Source organism: Ailuropoda melanoleuca, chromosome 8, assembly GCF_002007445.2.
Source record: "Ailuropoda melanoleuca isolate Jingjing chromosome 8, ASM200744v2, whole genome shotgun sequence".
In the NCBI taxonomy this organism is placed as follows: domain Eukaryota; kingdom Metazoa; phylum Chordata; class Mammalia; order Carnivora; family Ursidae; genus Ailuropoda; species Ailuropoda melanoleuca.
The window spans coordinates 92,128,576-92,143,915 of record NC_048225.1 but is presented as its reverse complement, the minus strand read 5'-3'; the positions used below and the strand labels follow the sequence as shown (position 1 = coordinate 92,143,915).

Below are 15,340 nucleotides of genomic sequence, written 5' to 3'. Positions count from 1 at the left end.
ATAACGCCGGGATCACGCCCTGAGCCGAAGGCAGACGCTTAACCGCTGTGCCACCCAGGCGCCCCTATACTGAAGATTCTAATCAATGTAACAAGACAAAGACGTATAAAGTTAGGAAAAGGATAAAACCCATCATTACTTGCAAATGATATGATTATCTACATTTTTAAAAATCTAACTAAAACTAGATAAACCATTAGAACTAAAAAGAGTTCAGCAAATAAAATTCAATGGTGTTCTTAAACATCAGCAATATTTGATTATAATATATAATCCCAAAATGCTACCATTTACAATAGCTACAAAAAGGTATCTAGGAACAAATAAAAGATATGTAAATCTATATAAAGAAATTTATAAAACACTATTTTTTTCTTATAACCATCTTTATTACACGTTTTTAAATACTTCTCTACATCATTACAGAATGCCTACCATATCCATTCCCTTAAACAACACTGTTCTCAAAGAAACAAGTGGGCAGCACTCTCAGAATCATCTTTATTACTTGTGTTTATAAAACACTATTGAACGACATTTTGAAAAAAACAAAATGAGATATAATACGTTCACAAATAGGAGGACGTACATTGTTAAACATGGCACTTCTTTCTAAATTAATCTAATAAATTAAATGCAATTCCAATCAAATCCCAAAAGATTTTTCCATGGAATTTAACAAGTTGATCTTAATAAAGCCTATGGAACAGTAAAGGGCCAAGAACAGGCAATAAAGTTTTGAAGAAATTGCAAGATATCAAGACTTCTTATAAAACTACAGTAATATAAAAAAAAGTGCAGGGGCGCCTGGGTGGCACAGTGGTTAAGCGTCTGCCTTCGGCTCAGGGCGTGATCCCGGCGTTATGGGATCGAGCCCCACATCAGGCTCCTCTGCTATGAGCCTGCTTCTTCCTCTCCCACTCCCCCTGCTTGTGTTCCCTCTCTCGCTGCCTGTCTCTATCTCTGTCAAATAAATAAATAAAATCTTTAAAAAAAAAAAAAAAGTGCAGTTAATAGTGTACAGACAGCCATGTCAACCAATAAAAATAAAAAGAGAGCCCAGAAACAGACCCCAAAATATATGGAAATTTAACATATTAGAAAGTGATTGGAGAGTGACATTACAAAGCAGTGGAGAAAAGATGGCACTATTGTTCAATCAATGATGCTAGGACAAGTGGCTATCAGTATGTAGGAATTAGATTCCTTCCTCATAAAATGAAAAAAAATTTCAGATGGATTCAAGACCTAAACTTGATAATCAAAACTCGATAAATATCAGCGGATCTTTATGTCACTTGGGTAGAGGATTTCTTAAAGACACTAAAGAACAAATTATAAAGGGAAAAAAACTAGTAAATCCAACTACATTAAAATTTATATACAAGATCATTATAAAGTTAAAAGACAAGCCAAAAATTGAGATCAATTATTTAACCAAATTGTGCTTATAACGAAAGGATTAATATCCAAAATGTGTGTGTGTACATGTGTATGAATATGTGCCTGTATGTACAACTCTTAGAAGTTCAAACAAACCAACAGAAAAATAGGCAAACAATATAAACAGGCAACTCACAGAAGAAACTGAAGTGTTAGAAAAACATAAGAAAGTAAACTCAACCTTTAAATACTACTGGGGCCTGTCAAATCGGCAAAAATAAAAATTATGTGTGTGTGTGTGTGTGTGTGTGTGTGTGTGTGTGTGTAGAAAGCCTGACAGTAACAAATGTTGGCAAGATGTGGGAAAGCAAGAACTTCCAAACACTGCTGGTGGGAATGTAAATCAATACTTTGGATGGACAATAAAGTTCAAATGTAAAAGAATGTTATAGCTGAACAGTAATAGTTCAAATGTAATAGCTGAAGAGAAACAAACCCTATGACCTAGAAATTCTGCTTCCGGGAAATCTACTCCAGAAAATCTGTGGCATATTTACACTATACAAGGAGACAGTTATAAGAATGCTCTTGTAATACTATTTATAACAACACAAATAGAAATATGTAAGTGTCTCTCAATAGAGGAATGGATAAGCAGTGCTGTATTCATATTCTGGAATACTATATATTAGCTCAATGAATAGAAAGCTTTGTGTATATACAATGTCAAGGGGGAAAAAGTTGCAAAATATGATCAGTATAATTTATATAAAAGACTAAAAACAAATGCCATACATTATTTACAGTTACATATCTATAGAATAAAAGCATAACATGGACAGTAAGGATCCACTCAGCTTGAAGATAGTGATTACTTCTGAAGTAAGAGAGAATAGAATAGGATGGTGAAGGGGTACAGAGAAGGTTTCAAGTGCATACATAGCTTTTAGTTCCTAAAAAGATCTGAAACAAATTTGGCAAAAATGTGAATAGCCCTTAAAAATAGGTGGTAGCAACAAAGATGTTCATTATGTTATACTCCATATTTTCTATATGTTTGAAATATTTCAAAGAACTTTTAAAAAATCAACTCTGTCCAATATATATACAATGGAATGGGAAAAAACAAGAGTGAAACAGGAAGACCTTCTAGAAAGTATGTGTAGAAATCCTGGTTAAAGTGATGGTGATCCAGATTGGAAGTGATAATAGCAGGATGGAGAGAAATAGATGAATGTGAGATCATATTTCAAAGGAATAATTTGTAGTTTATTGATGGAATGGATATGAGGAGTTCAGGGGAAGAAAGAATCAAGGCTGACTTCTAACTAAAGCAATAATGTAGATGAAGGTGCCATTTACTCAGACAGGGAAAATGGGGAAAAGAACCAGTTAAGGGCATGAAGGAATTCTGTTTTATTTTCATCTTTTACACTCAAACATAAGCTCTTTAAAGAGAGAATCTGTCTACTTTATCTCTGTATACCTCAAAGATCCTAACATAACTGCCCAATTAATGTTATACATGCTGGGTAAGTATTGCTTCTTGAAAACCAGAAAACCTTCTTTAAAAATGTCAGCTTTCAAATAAATTTGATATCACTTAATATTCTAAAAACAAGAAGAAAAAACTTACAAGAAGTTCCCACAAAAATTTTCCCATGCAGTTTATTCAGACTTTTAGGTTCTATACAAATTTATGCTATTTTCCTAAGCCATTTTAATTAATTTTGTATGATTTTACGGTTAGATGTATTATAAGTTATGCAGTATTATAAGGTATGTCGTTGTAAATGAGATAGGATTTATCCTAAGGTTATTATTTTTTTAATTTTATTTATTTATTTAAAAGAGTGGGGGGAGGGAGCATGAGAGGGGGCAGGGGAAGAGGGAGAGAGAGAAGCAGATCGCCCCTGAGCAGGGAGCCAGACACGGGGCTCAATCCCAGGACCCTGAGATCACGACCTGAGCCAAAGGCAGACGCTTAACCGACTAAGTCACCCAGGCGCCCCTATAATAAGGTTATTATTACATAGTATCTCTTTATAAACTAGTACTTATGTATTTTAGTTATAGATTATTGAACCCCTCATCTCCTGGGATTCATAATACAACCCTGGTAAGTAGGCAGAACAATGCTGTAATATTTACTGACAGAGCTGGAATTCACACCTAAAGCATCAGGCTCCAAATCTAGAATTTACCATTAAAAAACTGAAGTTTGAAGAAATCAAGGGAGACTTGCCCCAAAATACACAGTTAATAAAATTGTAAGCTAACTTTGCTGTGCTTACAGAACTGATGCTATTCTAAGTTTATAAACATTATGAAAGTGTTATAACAACAAAATCTCAAAATTTATCCAAAAGATATTTTCTAATTATTCTTTTGCTTAATTTTGAAGTTAGAATCATATGATATAGAGGATTTTTCCACTATTACTACATAACTGGAATGGTAGGAAAAAATCATGTAGACCTTAAAGTCATTTAAGTAAATCTGTTCTTCTTCCTAAGATAAAAAGGTTACAAGTTACTTTAGAGGATAATTATATCTAAAAAGTAATACTTGGGGGGTGCCTGGCTGGCTCAGAGCATGTGACTCTTGATCATGAATTCGAGCCCCATATTGGTGTAGAGTTCACTTAAAAAAAAAAAGAAAAGAAAGAAAAGTAATACTTGGGCAATTATGATACCACAAGTTTCAATTATTATCTTTATGTTGTTCAAACTCAAAACAAGTGTACGTCAACTACTGCCTTTTGGCAACTTTCCCTTTTTAGTGAACCTAGGTCAATTTTTATTTGTCAGAGTCAATGCTGTGATTTTAACAAATTTCTGAGTATCAATACACTTGTACATCCCCCTCTTGGTTTATCCCCATTGGCTTTGGGAGATTTAGGAGGGGCAGGGGACATATTAGAAAGTAGTGCACAATTTGACAAAGATAAGGTACACAAAACTGTAAGTACAGGTAGCCCATACAAATAAATCAATGTTTTAATTGTTTTTCTAATAGTTCAGAAATAGTACTTAAAAAGGGGGGGTATACCTGGATGGCTCAGTCGGTTGAATATCTGACTCTTGATTTCAGCTCAGGTCATGATTTCGGGGTCGTGGGATTGAGCCCTACATCAGTCTCTGTGCTCAGCACAGAGTCTGCTTGTCCCTCTCCCTTTGCTCCTCCCCGGCTCGCCCGTACATGCGCACTCGCTCTCTCTCTCACTCTCTCTCTCTAATAAATAAATAAATAAATAAATAAAATCTTTAAAAAAAAGAAAGAAATGGTACTTTTGAATGTCAAAGGAAAACAGCAAAAGGTCTCTTAGGAAAACTGTTACAAATTTTTAAATGTGACAATAGAGCCATTTAAAAATATATATGATCCACATTTTTAGTAATGCAAATTCTGTTGCTGGATTTACGTAAGTTTTTATTAATTTTACTTCTCTGAGTTTTAAAGGATGCATCTAAATGGAAACAGAGTTGAGTTCAAAGGTATATCAAGTATGCATATGTTTTCTTAAGTTCAACATTATATTTTTATTGGATTTTATTTTGTAAACAATGAGAAACCAATCTTCACACTGGGGAGTGACACCATGAATGCTTTAACAGTATAACTTTGGCTGTAATACAAAGAATGGACAGTATAGTAGCAGTTAGAAATGGGAGAATACTATAATAGAAGTTAGAGATTGAGAAGGTGTTGTAATAGTCTAGGTCAGGGGAGAGCTTTATAAAAGTCCAGATTCCTAGGACCTACTCCTGGAGATTGCTGAGTCAGTACATTTGGAGCAAGTTTTTATAATCCTAGAGAAGAGCTAAACACAGATGACTGGTAGTGAGTTAAAGCATCGAAGGGAAGATACCCTTCATGCTGACACCTTTAAAAGAGTATCAGGAACTCATAAAATATTACAAGCTGATGCTTCACTTTTACCACAAAGAGCACTGACTTACCTGGATCAGGGTCATATTTTAGGTCCAATGGATGTACAACAGGGTAGTACTGCTTCTAAACACAATATAAATTAAAAGAGATTTAATCACTTAACCTTCATATAAACATTTCCTTCAACCAATGTAAGCAAATATACTATTAGCTGGTCAAACCATTCTTTTAAAGAAAGAAAAGGGGGTTGGGGTGCGTGGATGGCTAAGTCAGTAAAGCGTCTGTCTATTGCTCAGGTCACCTCAGGTAGTGATCTTGGGGTCCTTGGATAGAGCCCCGTGTTGAGTATTAAGCTTCCTGCTTAGTGGGGAGTCTGCTTCTCCCTCTCCCTCTGCTCCTCACCCCCCCACTAGTGCTCTCTCTCTCTCAAATAAATAAAACCTTAAAAGCAAGAAGGAAGGAAGGAAGGAAGGAAGGAAGGAAGGAAGGAAGGAAGGAAGGAAGAAAGATTGAAAGAAAGAAAGAAAGAAAGATTGAAAGAAAGAAAAAGATCCTGAAATCTACAGGAAAGGAGGGGAAAAGATCAAACTAAGTCTGAATTATACCTTTTATAGCATTGCCACCTACTGCATACACTAAGAAATAGCACCATAAAAAAAGTTTAAGAAAAGCAAACAAGCAAATTAAAGGCACAGAGATTGAATTTTATGTTTAAAGTACTAGATAGTCTCCAAATTATGAATAGACTGTTTTTCAAAAGTTCATTTTAAGACAAGTGTTCGGAACTCAGAACTCATATTTCCACAGAAACTCTGTTTTAAAAAGTGGTCGCTACCATATCATCGCACTGAAGCCTGTACACTCTGTGATATACCGGGACTGCAAGAGCAGAACTATAGCAAAGGATCCATGGGCTCGCTTCGGCAGCACATACGCTAAAATTGGAACGATACAGAGGTTAGCATGGCCCCTATGCAAGGCTGATATGGAATAAGATCTACAATTTAGGAAAAAGAAAGAGTAAAATGGTTCCTCCTTACTCCTGCCCAAAGCCAGCAGGAACCAAAAGTGTTTTCTAAAAGATCTGCCTTTAGTATCCTCACCCCATCCATCCATTTTGCATCCATTTTTAAACTTCCACAGTGGTACCCCACCTAGGCCTGCAACTCTCTTTCTTTTATGCAATACTGATTACTAATTAGATTTTTCTCCCGGAAAGAAGGGGGTAGTTATAGGGAGAGAGAAAATAAATGCATTTGAATGTTTTTCCTGGGGAAACTTTAAAAAGCAAGGTTGGGGGAGGGGGAGGATAGAGTAGGGTATTTTTTTGAGGATGCGTTGGAAGAAAAAAAATGAAAAATTCTGCTTATATTTTTTCTCATAGAACAATGTCTTTACGGCCTAAAACAATTCCTGACAAAAGGCAACTAGAAGATTTAAATGTGAAAGTATGCTAATCTCAAAAACTAATGACAAAGGTAAAACATTATTTAAAGCAACATGTGTTTCTCGCTCCAGAGGCAGTGCCATTCCCAGCAAACCTACTCCCACCCCATCATGACTTTTGGAGCAAAACAAATTACAAACAATTCATAAACCAAATTTCGGTGTTATGAACAGGTATCATCCTTCATCATCAATTTAAGCTAAAGGGGTCTTCCAAAATATATAAACATATACAAATAATGTGCCAAACACAAATGACAAACAGAAAGAAAAGGCTTAAAAGATAAATTTATCGAGGCACCTGGGTGGCTCAGTCAGTTAAGCATCTGACTCTTGGTTTTGGCTCAGGTCATAATCTCAGAGGTCATAAGATCGAGCCCCAAGTCAGGCTCTGTGCTTAGCAGGGAGTCTGCCTGAAGATTCTCTCCCTCTGCACCCCCTCAAACTAATAAAATCTTTTAAAAAAAGGATAAATTTATTTTCCTTCCTGGTCTCAGAATTGTAAAGTTAGTCTTCCTTCCTCAAATTCTATTTTAAAATCAGCTGTGTCCAAAATCTAGTATAACTTAGAACAGGAAAAAATCTTATGATAAACAGTAGTAATTGAGGAAGAAAAGACAAAGAAAACAAAATGTCATCTGTGTCCACACAGATCTCATACTTTAATTTTTTTATTGTAGTAAAATAGACATAACACAAAATTTATTATCTCAAAGATAAATCATCTTACCAGAATTTCTTGTTTTGCTTTTATGGTTTTGATGACACATTCAAGGATCTTTCTGGGATAATGCTTACGTTTTGTGGCTACATCTACTATGATTTCATCAAACTGATCTTCAAGTACTTTGATATCAGAATCTATTTCAAGAGAAAAACAGTATCAAAAAATTTCTTAAAACACATTGCTTTTGTTCTATGTATAACAAGCTAAATTTAGAAAATACAAAATAATTAAGAAAAACAAATATGGTTAAGTTAATGGATGCCCCCACTTTGGTAATTAATTCATTTATTTACTCACTGAAAATCAATTACTGAGCACCTATGGGAAGCCAGGCCTAAATCAGAAAAATACAAAGATGAATATAACATGATCCCTGCTTTCTAAGAGCCCACAGTTCCCTGGAAGAAACATAACTGCAAAACAACTTGATAAATGCAACTGAGGTATGAACAAAATGCTGTTTGGACACTGTACAATGGAACACTAACTCTGCCTGGGGAATTTAAGACTTTAAACAGAAAGCAACATTTGAGCTAAGCCTCAAAATGTAAATCCACTGGATTAAAAAAAGGTGGACAAAAAATAACAAGGTGAAGCATTTTAGGCAGAGGAAACTGTATTTGCAAGATCATAGAGGTTTGGGGAAACTGTTCTAAAACTAAACGTTCTAAATGGCTTCAGGATAAAGTGTAAGGAAAGAAGGATGATAAAATATAAAAGAACTAGACTGTAAAGGGCATTTAATGTCAGAGTTTCTAACATGTTTTGACTTCATTATGTGCTACACCAAAGCTGTGACAGTAGCAGAGTGGAAAAGCTAAATCTGAGATAGACACAACTGGATAAATAGTAGGAAAAAGTAAGAGACACGATGACTTTATAATTTCCTTAACTAAAGCTATTTATCAGTGGCTTTCCTGTTTTAAAATAGTGAATCTCAAACTTCAGCAGAATAATTAAATGGGGAACTTGTCAGAAGTAGAGAAATTTTGATTCAACAGAGGCCTCTGGAATGGGGCCCCAAAATTAAGCACCCTAGATGAAATGAATGCAGGTGGTACATCAACCTTATTTTGAAAATCACCTTTAAGAATAAGTAGTTAAAATACTCAAGAATGGGGTGCCTGCATGGCTCAGTCGATTAAGGGTCTGACTCTTGATTTAGGCTCAGGTCATGATCTCAGGGTCTTGGGATCCAGCCCCGAGGGGCTCCGGCCTCAGCAGGGAGTCTACTTGAGGATTCTCTACTTCTCCCTCTGCACCCCCCGCCCACATGCACACGTGCACCCTCACTCTCTCTCAAATAAATAAATCTCTTTAAAAAAAAAAATACTAAAGAGCTAGGTCATTGGCTTAACTGGTCTCACATCACACCTGTTCTGCTATGTCATAGTCTATGCTAGAAATTTATCTATTTTATTAAGTAGAAGCTTAAGAAGTCTGAAACAGTGGTATTTATTTTTGGAAACCTTCAAACATTGCTGACATATATCAGTGTGTATATACACACACACACATATTGGGTAAAGATTATGAATTACATCAGGTATCTCTCATTCATGTAACAAATATTAAGTCCAACTAAATTATTTTGAGAATATTATGAGAAAAACAGTCACTGCTTACTTTGAATACTCATTTAGATGAGCAGCCCTTCCTAAATTTTAATTTATCCATTTAAAAAGTTCAATCATTAGCCTGAAATAATGTACTATTTCACAGTAAAAAAAAAAAAAAAAGTCTCCCAGCTAAATCTTCTATGGAGGAGGAAAATGGTTTTTCAGCGCCACCTAATGATAAAGCTACAAAACTGAAACGTGTAAACAATTTGAGCAGGGAAGATTTTGTCACCAATTTAACAAGTATTTACTGTGTACCTACTATATGCCAAGCTAAGTGTAGGAAAATAAATATAGCCCCTGCTCTCAAGGAATTTACCCTTTAATTCTTAAATGTCCCCGGTCAAGCCTGAAATCAAGTCCTTTCAGGGTAGTTACAGAGGAAGGGAGAAAGTTGTTTTCACTTGTATGTTCATTCATTCTTTCATTTGTTCACTCATTTCTACAATGATCCCAGGGAACAAAACGGACAAAAACCCTCTGCCCTTGCGAAGCTTACTTATTGCTTCTATGTATTAGAGCAGATACAAACCCTTTTAATCCTATCTGCTGAACCTTTTTCTCTCCTTTCCTACCGTCTTCGGTCAGGTCTTCACCATCTTTTACTGTACTATTGCAATAACTTCCCTAGGAAGTTGAATTTCACCCCTCTCCAATCCATCCAATTCATGTAAACTCTGTTTTAAAAATCTCTCCTGGCTCCCCACTGCCTACAGGATGAAGTGCAAATTTCTTTTTTTTTTTTTTTAAAGATTTTTATTTATTTATTTGACAGAGATAGAGACAGCCAGCGAGAGAGGGAACACAAGCAGAGGGAGTGGGAGAGGAAGAAGCAGGCTCATAGCAGAAGAGCCTGATGTGGGGCTCGATCCCATAACGCCGGGATCACGCCCTGAGCCGAAGGCAGACGCTTAACCGCTGTGCCACCCAGGCGCCCCTAAGTGCAAATTTCTTAGCAAACCCTCAGGGCTCTTTGTGATCTAGGCCCAACTTATCTCTCTAGCCACACCTGCCATTAGTTTTCCCAATTCATTTCTTTTTTTTTTAAAGATTTTATTTATTTATTCGACAGAGACAGAGACAGCCAGAGAGAGAGGGAACACAGGCAGGGGGAGTGGGAGAGGAAGAAGCAGGCTCCTAGGGGAGGAGCCTGATGTGGGGCTCGATCCCATAATGCCCGGATCGTGCCCTGAGCCAAAGGCAGACGCTTAACCACTGTGCCACCCAGGCACCCCTTCCCAATTCATTTCTGACATTTTCCAAACATATCACTCCTTTGTGCCTTTGCACATGCTGTTCTCTCTGCTTCAGACATCCTTCCTCCTTTTTGTCTAGCACATTGTCATTCATTAAATGCATTTAACAACAATCTATTCTGTTAGGTCTTATCCCCCTTCCTAACAGTATAGTAATTCCTTGTCCATTTCCTTCCACTAACAATGAGTTCCCAAATAGTAAGGACCATGTGTTTTCATCCATGTCCTAGAATTTGGTATGGCACCTTGGCATTATCAAGTGCCCATGAAAGAAGGTAAAACTGTAGTATTCTCAACCATTTCCCCTCACAGTTATAAGGAGGAAAAGGGACAAAGAATAACCACACTCCACCCAGGCTGCCAACCTATTAGAAAATATATATTTTTAATCTATAAATTGATGAATCATATTGCTAAAGGCAGCCTGGAGCAAACAATAAAGCAATTCCAAAGTGACTTCACAGAACAAGAGTCAAAGACACAGGAAAGTCTGCATAGTTTAAAATACTCTTAGGTGATTGTGATACACTCCCTCTCCCCTATGAATTGCTAATCATTCTGATAATATTTGGGAAATCTAATGTTCCCGCTTTTACCATTTCAATATATAAACTAGAAAGTAAATTTTGGTGACTTTGAAGAGATAACTACAATAATCCCAAGGATTAGACAGTGAAATTTTCTGGGCAAAGTATTATCTTAATGTTGAGAAGAAAAATTATAACCACAGACGGTTACTTGATGCACTTGGAATCAGCTCAAGGGTATAACTGGATAACAAGTAATATCAAGCAGTGATGCCAAGTTATGCTGGTCAGACTCTGTTATATCACCATGAGGAAAGATAAGACGCTCTGACCCTCTTGTCAGGGTAGCCCTTCTCTTAGACTTTGCTGGAGAATTCTGACTCTTTTCTCACACAGATCATTCCTTTTCTACTAAATTTTTTCCTTCTTACACTGACCACCGACCATTTTCTTTCCATTAAAACTTTGATTTTTTTAGATAAGTCAACACCATTTGTTAGGGTACAATCAAGTCTGCTTTGAAAAAAGTATTCTGGGGCGCCTGGGTGGCTCAGTAAGTTGGAAGTCTGCCTTTGGCTCAGGTCATGATCCTGGTGTCCTGGGATCAAGCCCTGCATGGGGCTCCCTGCTCAGCGGGGAGCCTGTTTCCCTCTCCCTCTACGCCCCCACCCCGTTGGTGCTCTCACTCTGCTGTCTCTCTCAAGTCAATCAATCAATCCTAAAAAAAAAAAAAAAAAAAAAAAAAAAGACAATGGGGATTAAAAATTAGCATTCTAGATAAAATTAGCTACAAAAATAACTCAGAAATTAATGACAGAAGGAAAGTTAAATCACATACCCATAAAACTATCTGTAGCTTCCTGCCATGCTTGTCCATTAATGCTGACATTCTCTTGCACAGCTGATTCAAAAGTCTGAAATAAATTCACAATACTCAAGTCACTAAAAATAACTTCAAATATTGAACTAAAACATTTTGGCAAAATAAGAACTTCACACTTGTAATACAAAATATCAAGAAAAAATAGACTAGCTTATTAGTATATTCTTTTCAATGAAGATTCCATTTCAATGTTATTCTTTTTTTTTTTTTTAAGATTTTATTTATTTTTATGTGACAGAGAGAGCCAGCGAGAGAAGGAACACAGCAGGGGGAGTGGGAGAGGAAGGAGCAGGCTTCCAGCGGAGGAGCCCGATGCGACTCAGCGAATGCCGGGATCACGCCCTGAGCCGAAGGCAGACGCTTAACGACTGCGCTACCCAGGCGCCCCTTCAATCATTGATTCTACCTACATTATAGCTCTGATAATCATTACGCTATGTCTGAGAAAATTTAACGCAAAATTTATATACTTCTAAGATGAAGGAAAAAAACAGGCTAACAAAGTTGAGCGCAGCTGAATCTCAAGCAAGTACTACATATGCTGCTGAACGAGCATCAGTGTTAACAAAGAAAAAATGCTTAAAATAAGTAAAATTAATTTCTACTTCATAAAGGACTGTATTTTTTATTTTATTTTTTAAAGATTTTATTTGTTTGACAGAGAAAGACACACCGAGAGAGGAAACACAAGCAGGGGAGTGGGAGAGGGAGAAGCAGGCTTCCCACTGAGCAGGGAGCCCAATGCAGGGCTCAATTCCAGGACCCTGGGATCACGCCCTGAGCCGAAGGCAGACGCTTAGCGACTGAGCCACCCAGGTGCCCCAAGGACTCTATTTTTTAGAGATGTACACTGAAATACATAGAAATGAAATGATTGATGGGGCGTCTGGGTGGCTCAGTCGTTAAGTGTCTGCCTTTGGCTCAGGGCGTGATCCCGGTATTCTGGAATGGAGCCCCGCATCAGGCTCCTCTGCTGGGAGCCTGCTTCTTCCTCTCCCACTCCCCCTGCTTGTGTTCCCGCTCTCACTCCCTGTCTGTCAAATAAATAAAATATTAAAAAAAAAAAAAAAAAAGAAATGATTGAGATATGGAGTTCCTTTAAAATAGGAATTGTAAAGGGACACCTGGCTAGCTTAGTCACGTGACATAGAGCATGTGACTCAATCTCAGGGTTATGAGTTCAAGCTCCACTTAGGCATGGAACCTACCTAAAAAATAAATAAATAAAATAGGAAGTGTAAAAAATTTTTGATAACTGTTAAATTTGGTGATGGATATACAGGTGTCCACTGTACTAGTCTGTTTTTTGTAAGATTAAAAATGTTCATAATACATTAAAAAATAAGGGACTAAAGGAATTTGGTAGTACCATTAAAATTTTAAATGCACATTCCCTATTACCTAACAATTTTACTTCTAGCAATGTATCCTAAAGAACTATTCTCATAAAAACATAGGAGTGTTTGGTAAAGCACTATTTGAAATTATGAAATACTGAGGGGCAAATGAAATCTAAATTCAAATTTGGAAAATGGTTAAATATATTATATCCATATCATGCAATACCCAAAAAGAACAAAGTATATCTCTACATATCACTGACAAATAATAGTCGAAGACAGATTTGGTAGAGAAAAAAAAAGCTAAATTGCTAAATACAGCAGCCTAACACTATTAATGTAAAAAACAAACAAAAAACTAAAACAACAAAGAGAGATGTAAAGGCATAAAAAAGGGTATAGAAGGATTACACCCTCCATGGGCCCTCCAAAATAGTAAGTTATTTCCAGGAAGGAAGACGGATGAGGGAGAGGAATTCAGACTTTTGCTTTAAGCTCTTTTTTACAAGAATGTATTTTACACACTTTGTATAAGTAAAAATAAGCATAAATCAAATAACGACTGATAATTATGAGTTAAAGTACACACTCTACACTTTAAAGATTTTATAAAATAAAATTCTTACTTTATACATGGGCATTCAAGGATTCTCTCAGAATACAAGCTGAAATATTCATTGCACAATCATATCTATATGACTTTTTTAGAATATCCATTACAATATTACGTGATTTTAGATAAAGAGATATATCAACATAATTAAAGCCTCTGCCTTTTATCTGATCTTAATATAAAACACAAGTGAATTCCTTGGTAGTTTAAGTCTTCAAACCTTTATCTTCTAATTCACTTGATCATCCATTAAATAAGGTATAATAGGTTAAGCCAAGCTTCTCTTTTTCTGTAAAGTAAATGTTCTAAATAGGTTAGCACTTCCTACAAAGGGGCAAATTCTAAGATCATTATGCAACAAAAGTCTTTTCCCAAAAACTACTAAAAATGTCCTGAAGTATGTCTCTATTCTTCCTTTCCTTGCAAGAAGGTGGTAACAGCATTACTGTATACAAAACTGGAAGACTCACTACCCAGGGGCTGTTTCTTTATTCTTCTTCCATTTGACATTTATTTTTATTGTTTGCACTGTGGTCGTTCGAACTCACAAATGTACTGCATTATGAGTTTTAAATTTATTTTCTACAGATAGATTGTATGCTTCCTTAAGGCAGGTACCAATCCCTCAATCTGTTGTGTCCTTCCTCAAAAAAACTATGTTCTTCAGGGCTTTGCAAAATATATGAGAAAGGAAGGAGAAATGTTATGAGTGCCAGAGAAGTTATTAATCAAGACAGCTTCCTTATCTACTTTAGACTTGGAGGGAAAATGTTTTCACTGATTTTACATGTCTTAAACAGGCAAAAGGAAAGACCAAAGGCTAGTTTGGTGACACTGGCTGGCTTACTTCCAGGATTATTCTTTCCTGGAGAAGTCCTCCTCGAGTCTATGTCTGCACTGTCCACTAGGGGAGCCACTAGCCACTTTGTGGTTATTGAGGCCTTAAAATGTGGCTAGCCGGAAAGCAGATGAGCTCTAAATTTAAGCCACCAGATATGAAAAGCTTAGTACGAACAAAAGAATATAAAAGATTTCTTTCCTTTTTTTAAATTATTATTACAAGTTAAAACGGTATCTTGGATAGAACGGGCTAAAAAACATAACATTAAAATTAATTTCACCTATTTTTTTCTTCCTTTAATTTCAAGTCACATACATAGCTCGCCTTGTATTTTTCTACTGGACGGGGCTGGTCTAAGCGATTAATACCCAACTGACACTAGCATCTATTTCGACACTAGCATCTAGTTTCTCCGGCTGCTTCTACCGGAGCGGGTGGCACCCAGGCGGGTACAGGGTAAGAGGGTGATAAGACAAGAGATGGCTGCTGGGCCCGTACCCACTGCACATCTCGGAGAGCGGGCTCCCGAATCTCCTCTGGCAGCGCGTCCCCGAGCTTTTCCACAAAGCGGCCGCACAGTTCTAGCATTTCCGTCACGGCCCTCTTCGAGGTGCAGTGCACCCGGAAGTCCTCTCGGGAGGTGGCGGCAACCGAGGTCCCGTCGTCGGCCCCGGCCACTCTCTCCACGTCCCGCGGAAGGGAAGGGACCACCAACACAGGAGACCCCGCCATTTTCCCAGTTTGAACTGCGAGCGGGAACTCTGGGAGCGGAAGGGCGGGCTCTCCCTGGTGGAAGGAGCACTCGTCCGCC

The 15,340-nt window shown here is 37.1% G+C and overlaps 1 protein-coding gene and 1 pseudogene across 2 annotated transcripts in view; one reads left to right on the top strand and one right to left on the bottom strand.

Annotated features, from left to right (window-relative positions):
• The window catches only part of NSL1 (NSL1 component of MIS12 kinetochore complex), a 35,478-nt gene extending 20,188 nt beyond the window's left edge, over nucleotides 1-15,290 (bottom strand). For both annotated transcript variants that reach the window (XM_002917184.4, XM_011222274.3), the window contains exons 1-4: nucleotides 15,028-15,290; nucleotides 11,691-11,766; nucleotides 7,454-7,584; nucleotides 5,346-5,400 (exon numbers count right to left, since the gene is read on the bottom strand). In XM_002917184.4, the coding sequence (XP_002917230.1) occupies nucleotides 5,346-5,400; nucleotides 7,454-7,584; nucleotides 11,691-11,766; nucleotides 15,028-15,261 (496 nt within the window). In that variant the 5' untranslated portion in view covers nucleotides 15,262-15,290. The remainder of the gene's footprint in view (nucleotides 1-5,345; nucleotides 5,401-7,453; nucleotides 7,585-11,690; nucleotides 11,767-15,027) is intronic.
• Nucleotides 6,189-6,284, top strand: LOC117803586 (annotated as a pseudogene).
• Nucleotides 15,291-15,340: the final 50 nt, after the last annotated feature.